Here is a 7,965-nt window from a genome sequence, read left to right as displayed (position 1 = left end):
ATAGAAGATGCCACGTATGTAAGAGAAGTCTGCAGGAACCAAGTCGAACCACCAGCATGGATAATTATACTGGATGACTTGGTCTCGTTGAGGCAATTTAAACTCCTACAGGCCAGCTAAGCATTGCTGGCGTGCTTTTTTAGCATTATCAATGTTATGATTTCTTAGTATGTGCACGTATTGTGGGTATACGGTCCACGAAAAATTGGCAATAAAGAAAAAAGAAGAGTACGTGGCTTAATGGTTCGAGCACCGGAATTCTGTGCTCTAATTCACCATCAGTAACATTTTTTAAAAATTATTTTCATTAAGTCAAGGTGTGACAAGAACCTACCTGCCTACCCACCGCAAAGTGCCAAGAATGGCGAAACAGTAGTAGTGATCAGCTTTATTTGAAACGACTGGAGTGCATCTTGTCCCAGCGAGAAAGGCCTTCGTCCACTGTTCCTGTGGCCTTGGCAGCTGACATTTGTGATTTTATTGTCTGCGGTAGTACTGGTGTTGGAAGCTTGGGTGTCTTTACGTGTTTGTCCGTAGTCGCCGCTGGATAATGGCCACCTCTCTCGTTAGCTGATTATGGTTAGCTTGAGAGTGCCACTTGATTCGGAGGTCCACATCGAAAATGCAAGCTCTCACTGTGATTGGACGATTTCAGAAACTATGCAGTAACGCGCGTGTTCTAAACACCTAAATCGCTCGTGCATAAATATCAGCGCTAGTGTAGAGGCACACAAAACAACGGACGTAATTTGTTGTTCTCTCCTATTCGCATCCACGCAGGATACCCTGACCTCGGAAAGTAGCGGCCCCAGCGGAAGCAGTGGCATCACCGGCGGTGTCCCGTTCCCCCTGCCACGCTGAGTGCACTGGCGTTGGCTCTGTGCCTGGGCGCGCTCATCGGCGCCACGGCGGTGGGCAACGCGCTTGTCTGCCTCTCTGTCTGCCTCGTGCGACGCCTGCGGCACCCGTCGAACCACCTGCTGGTCTCGCTTGCCGCCTCCGACCTCTGCGTGGCCCTGCTGGTCATGCCTCCCGCCATGTACCTTGAGCTCTCCGGCCACCGCTGGGACCTGGGACGAGCAGCCTGCGACGCCTGGGTGTCCGCGGACGTTGCCTCCTGCACCGCCTCCATCCTCAACCTGTGCATGATCTCCGTGGACCGCTACCTGGCCATCACGCGACCATTGACCTACGGTGTCCGGCGCACGGCCCGAAGGGCCTGGGCCTGCATCGGTGCCGTCTGGCTCCTGGCGGCGCTCATCAGCATTCCCCCACTGCTAGTCCTGGGGAACGAGCACGGCACTGTCGACACACCCACCTGCCTCGTCTGCCAGCACCTTGCCTATCAGCTGTACGCCACGCTCGGGGCATTCTACATACCTTTGGCTGTGATGCTGTTTGTGTACTGGAGGATCCACAGAGCTGCGAAGAAGGTCATCGAAGCCGAGCACCGAGCGAGGCCCGGACCCCGCAGCAGGAGCCTGAGGGTCGTTCTGAGGGAGCGCAAGGCCTCCATAACGCTCGGAATCATCCTCACGGCTTTCACGGCCTGCTGGCTCCCTTTCTTTGCCCTCGCCCTGGTGCGGCCTCTGGGAGGCAAACCACTTCCGGAGGTGGCGCACAGCTTCGCGCTTTGGTTGGGTTACGCCAACTCGGCGCTGAACCCGGTCATCTACGTCACCTTTCACCACGACTTCCGGCGCGCCTTCCGGGACCTGCTGTGCCTCCGCTGTCAGACGCAGGCAACCGGAAACAGCACGACTGGGGGCGGAAGCAGCAGCGGCACGGTCAGACAGTTGCTGGGCAGCAGGGACAACCACCTCAACTCGTGGGCCTGACCATGGTGGACGTCACCTGAAGACCTACGGGTCTCCAGGGTCGACGTGAATCAGCTGCAAAATAAGCACAATGATCAGGGTAATCACCACGAGACCAATCATCATCAGAACAATCGAGGCAGCACGTGCGAGTCGACCAACTCACCTGTCTCACCGTTGTTCGACTGACCCACGGAGACCAGTAACTGTCAATTGCGATATCAGATGCGTCTTGGGCAAAAACAGTAGGAATACTGAAGAGTCCATTTTCGCACCAGAAATTTGCGATTTCAATGTCCCACAGAAATCCCATACAAAGACATGCAGGTGAACAGTGATCGGTTCATTGTGGCACTTAAGATGAAAGCTGCACTCTTTCTCTATTTGTTCTTTCAGACGTGTCAATGGCCCTCAAGTGATGCGCGCAATGCAAGGTTGCGTTAACACGGGCCGAGACCGCATGGAGACGGAGCATTTAGGTGCACTGCAAAGGTCTTTGTACAGCTGAATAACAGCCCGTAACGGCTGAGGAAGTCCGTTTATCCGCATTAAAAACGCGGAAACACAAGGAGTACGCATACGCTGTGTATCTGTGTATAGCCGTGAATCGCTTATGTATACCTGCTTCTGGCACTTATTGTAATGCACATGTGTATAACTGCGAAGAATATTAAATTGTCCACAGATGCCGCAAAAGGAAATGAATAAATAAATAAGCGAGGAAAGATGGGAACGAATGAAAAAAAAAAGTGCGTGTGTTGGTGCGTAGGACGGCAACTCGGTTTCTCCCAACTTCCGCATATAGCTATAAACATTACGAGTGTCAGGCATCGCGGAAGTATTGGTAGGGACAATGCCCTGTATATATTCGATCGTTTTCACCCGTGTGCTGACTGGCATTCATCTCAGAGATATGTCGTTAATGGCATTAGCAACATCCTAGAAAATAACACAACACAAAATTTCGCGACAATAACAATTACCCAACTTCACCTATAATCTAACCGACTATGGAATTCAAAAGGATGCTACAGCGAAGCCACCATTCCGATCACGCAATTTCAATTTCACCGCAGCAAATATCCCAATGCAAGCTCGCATACACTTTCGAAACATTGAAGCAAAGGATCGTATATCGCATCGCGTATATGATCGCTTCGAGATGTCCTAGCATAGCGTGCTCTTGCGAGTTGGTGCCACGCGCCTTTCATTATATTTTCTGACGCTCAATTAGAGCAGCCCTTGTGAGTGGACCGAGATTGGATGCCGCGTCACATCATTACCGCGCGTGCCACGCGTTTTCAGCGCAGACGACAAACTTGTTCTAACGCATTGTTGCAGGGACGCGCGGGCAATTTCGGTATGTTCGCGCTTGACAAAAGACCTTCTGTACTGCGGCAGCGCTGATCCTGCTAGCACCTGAATGTACCGCGGTTATCTCCTGCGAGTGTCGAGTAGCGAGAGTGAACAATCTAGTGCACCGTGTACAGAAACGAGTTTACTAGGAGTCGGAAACGCCTGCGCGTCGTAATGTGTTCCAGTGAACCGACGTGCACATGAACGTGGAAACGCTTGCGGATCTTCTTATTAGATGTTCATTGTGAAAAGCAGCACGAATTTGCTCACCGATGGACAGAAGAAACACACGCCCGTGTTTAAATGTGCGGTGCTTTTCACGATAAACGTAAACCAACTTTCCCAACTTTCAGCCTTGTTATATACATGTATCTTTTCTTTTTAGCTCCAACAATTTTTTTTAATTGCCAGTGGCAGGCAGCACCTAATGCAGAAAGTCTGGGCCACTTGTGATAGTCGAACCCGGACATACGAATCTGAAGGGAATCGCAAAAAATGTTCGATATATAAAATAAAAATTGTATGCGAACATTTTCAAAGGGATTTTATTGCTGTTCGTTATACCTGATAACTTGTTATATGTGGGTTCGATATATCCGGGTTTGACTTTATAAACATCTGCAGCATTCTTTTGTTATTTGTGCAACGTTCACAAATAAATTAAAACAATCATGGACATCAAAAAACGAACTGCACGGGACAAGAGCTGACTCGCAACTATACGTTTTAATGCCAAGCATTCTTCTAAAGTTAAGTCGGTTTTTCTGTATCTCGCTGTTTTAGCGGACCTTGCAAAAATCACTGTTTTCGTGAGTCAACTAGCAGGCAACTATCGCTATGGGCAGGTCAAGGGCGGGAAGTAGCTGCAGCGGCGAAGTGTTCTGCAAGCATCTCGTATTTCAGCGCGCGGCCTTGGATGCGCGCCGCGAAGCGAACGTCGAGATACGCTCTGGCGGCCTCGCATTTGCACTTCGAAAGGGGGTGCAGGTTAGCGCGCGTCTCCCCTTACGGCACTGCCGCGGCTGCGCTTGGTGCGGCCGTTTGCCGGTTATTGCGTGCGTGCTGTAAACGTTGGTTGCCCTGCCCTGTCCTGTCCTGCCCTGCAGCGTCGCTTTCTCTCTCGTCGCAAGCGCATCATGTGGTTCCAGCTGACAGCGTTCACATCATCTTCGAGAAATTTTGCGTGTATCTACACCCGACGCGTCCAACCAGACGAACGAAAGCGTTTCTGGTGCTGTGCCAGAAACACTTTCGTTCGACTACTTCGACGCCTCCGATGCAGAGATACGCGAAATTTCTTGAAAACTATGTATCAACGCTAGTGATGGCTCGAGAATACTGCCCCTCAATACACCTTACCGTTGCTGTTTGCATGCCATCTTGGCAGATAGGAAGACTACAAAGCTCAGCGCGCGTCGGTGACTCGGGCTGCAACAATGTTATCAATACTTCGCATTACGTAGATGTCAACTGCCGTTGAGAGGGCCACATTTACATTAGAAGAACGTTATCATATATTAACATATACCACATCACATGAACACAATATATATAACAGTGGAAATTCGCTAAACGGAACATCAAGGGTCCAGGGAAACAAGTTCCGTTTATCAGGAGCTTCATTCACCGCGAGATGGAGCTCAAGGTTGCTCATAATGGTATTTATAAAGGGGCGGATTCTTTCTTGCCAACATCAAATAAGCGTAGCAGATCGGAATACAAAGTTTTTTTTAGAAAGTTTGTACTTGCATGCAGCCGCTGACTACAGCTAGAAGCACAAAACATAAATAGAATAATTAAAAGGCGAGCCATTTAGTAAACCATTTTTGAGGAAACCACTCTCGAGATCACCAGTTTCTCCAGCGTGAGCGCATTGTGCTGACGTTTGAGTTCCGCCATGGGAAACGTAAGCAAACTTACAGCTCACCGACATTGCTAACACAAAGTAACCATTGCAAGGGACGACTATAGTTACGGTATAGCAGCACTAACCACGACACCATTAATTACAGCAAAAGCCACCTTAGCGAGAAAGTAAAGAACTGGCGCGATAATTCAAAAAGGAGAGGCACGAAAGGTGCAAACAGTCTGTCACAGAGACTGACCACTCATTTTTGTTTTCGGTAAAATTTTTATTTACATTGGCCCTGAGTCGGACAAAAATGTCATTCGTCTTAAGAAATTTTTTTTTATTGAGTTTAATGAAAAACCAACCAACCATAACGCTGTTTTTCCGTGTAAGCGGCAATTCAGTTTAAGATGTTTTCGTTTTCCGAGATTCCACTGTATGTAATATATAACATAAAGTTAACATATGCTAATGTTCTAATAGAACGGGGTCACGAGTTAGCGCATAATCTGTGCTCTTCATTTTCTGTCGTCTGCGGAAACCACAAGATAAATGAATGCATGCCAACTTGCTCAGTTACGGATCTTAATCTGAGACATTGTCAGCCCCTGGTGAGGACAGTGAAGCTTCTCAGAAGGGCAGAGAACAGACGACAGGACAGTAAGCGATGGCTTTACGTATAGCAGAATGTATTAGCACGACAGTTCTCAGTGCTGGGAGACACTTGAATGTGCCTTGTAAGGAGCTTATTTTCATTTGTTCTGACCAGTGTTTACCTACGGGTGCTGTCGAAAGCAATGAGGAATCCGTCTTCAGGGAAGTATCACAGAATACACAAAATGGCACCCCAAATGATCGAAACGCGTTTCGCGTATCCACCCACATTTACTGATCATCGAAACTGTTTTACAATTCACCACAATCCAAAAATGAGGTGCTGTGGTTGCTGTGTGGCAGGCCTTGTACACTTTAGACAAAGTGTTTTCGGGCAATAAGACGAAGAAAACAACAGAACAAAGGGCGACTATTCTGCTCCTTTTATTGCATTTTGTGTACATTCAAGTTAGAGCAGATAGTCATGATGCATTCTACTTGTTGAGACGGTGTTGGTGGGATTGTTGGCCACTATCATTTCAGCTCTAGTGCTTGTGCAAGTTCGTTTTCGGCGATGTTTCAACAAGCGCATTCTACGCTTCTTAATTGCATTCAACTATATTTTACAGAATGAACTAGCATCCTTACAAATTTGCATTAAGTAGTTAAAAAATTAATGCCGTCAGCCTCCGATGGTCCATGATTGTGCATTGATGGGAAATCGAGAATATAGGCCACCGTAGGGACAGCTGCCCAAATGCAACAAAAATACACTCAAGCTACGAAAGACCGTAGAGAGGAAATTACATAAAAAAACTCTACCCTTTATTCCTCAGATGCAATTTTCACCGCATGCGTGAAATTATTTTGAGCCTAAAGACCTGTTTTGCGTTGTTTTCAGCTCTTGCTTGCTAACCAGTTTAGTTCATCTGCGCTGAATTTCGGCGGTGCTTAAACTATTTTCAATATTTCAATCAATCGATCAAAGAGACTTTATTCGTCTATGAGAAATATGGGGGTGAGGGAAAAAATGCTGCAAATTGCAGGTTGACCAGGCTCCGGCATCCTACCAAGTTCGACGGCAAATCAGCCATTGTACACTTCTTAATAGGACATGTGCAGGAAGCAAAAATACGTGCTGGGTAAATTCACGTACCACGAAAAAAAAAGACCCTACAAACACAAACACGCATGAAGACAGATCTTCCGTTAGCTGAGATGCGTCACCGTGAAATGTGTACAAAGCACAAAAATTACAAACGTGTCACAAAGGAAATAATCAAACACGCGTGATAAAGGCGATACAGTAAAAGAAAAAAACCTTGCGAGACAAGATATACCCACCAATCGAATGCTCAACAAGAGGACATAAAATCGCTTGTCAGAACATATATGAATAAATGCAATTACGGTCGCTTCTAACAAAGAATTCTTTTTAGTTTTCATGTTAGCTTTCATCGAAATGCGGTGGGAGAACACCAGGATCACTTTGACCTAAGGTCCGTTCGTCGAGCCTAAAACAGAATTGGACTATGTAATCGTAACCTGTCCTTGAGCATAAGATAATCAGCATTCTATCGTGCATTAAGACCATGGTTGAGATATCGTCATTAAAAATTGTCATAGAGCAGTGAGTGGGGAGCTAACATGATTGACTGGTACACACTCAACACATGCAGACATGAAACGGACGAGCACATCTAATCGTGGGAGCGGAAATTCATAACCAGCCCACGAACGTGTATAAGTGAGTGGGAGGCCCATTGCATGAAAGCTACAATGGATTCTTATAAATAAACTAAAAGAGCTCCGAATGGCCAATCATCTTTTGTCACGTGTACGTCGTTGTACTGACTGATATCCGACAACATGCTTCATTGCGAGAATTATTTAATAGTGGAGCCAAATAAGCACGGCCTTCGCAGCTACACACTAGTGGCGTCTTTCAGAACGTCAGTTAGGTGCTCGCCTTATAAAAAAGTATTTTTGTTTGTTTATTTTTAATACTTGCAACGAACGTTGTTATATGCTCAGTCAGAATTTTGAAGAATAATTTTTTATAAGCTCTACTAGATAATATAAAATAGCGTAATATTTGTATTTGCATTTCACGAAAACACTCATGGTGGAGGCAGTTATAACCTCCGTATACCGGGTGTTCAAAATTAAGCTTTACAGAATTTCTAAAAATCGCCTGTGGCAGGTGGCATAATGCTTATCGTTGAGCTGGGTTATTCAAAGAGGCGGACATTAGTAGCACGAGAAATCGAAACACATATTCAACTAATTAACAAAGATTCACTACTCAACTTCTTAGTTAATTACTTTGCGAAACATATTGCAATTCAG

The 7,965-nt window shown here is 46.4% G+C and overlaps 1 protein-coding gene across 1 annotated transcript; it reads left to right on the top strand.

Annotated features, from left to right (window-relative positions):
- The first annotated feature begins 205 nt into the window (after window positions 1-205).
- On the top strand, window positions 206-1,964 carry LOC119459629 (5-hydroxytryptamine receptor 1). Its single transcript, XM_037721310.2, has one exon. It carries the CDS (start codon window positions 1,026-1,028, stop codon window positions 1,836-1,838), a length of 813 nt encoding a protein of 270 aa, XP_037577238.1. The 5' UTR covers window positions 206-1,025; the 3' UTR covers window positions 1,839-1,964.
- Window positions 1,965-7,965: the final 6,001 nt, after the last annotated feature.

Source organism: Dermacentor silvarum, chromosome 7, assembly GCF_013339745.2.
Source record: "Dermacentor silvarum isolate Dsil-2018 chromosome 7, BIME_Dsil_1.4, whole genome shotgun sequence".
NCBI classification, from domain to species: Eukaryota; Metazoa; Arthropoda; class Arachnida; order Ixodida; family Ixodidae; genus Dermacentor; species Dermacentor silvarum.
This window is presented reverse-complemented; position numbering and strand designations above follow the sequence as displayed.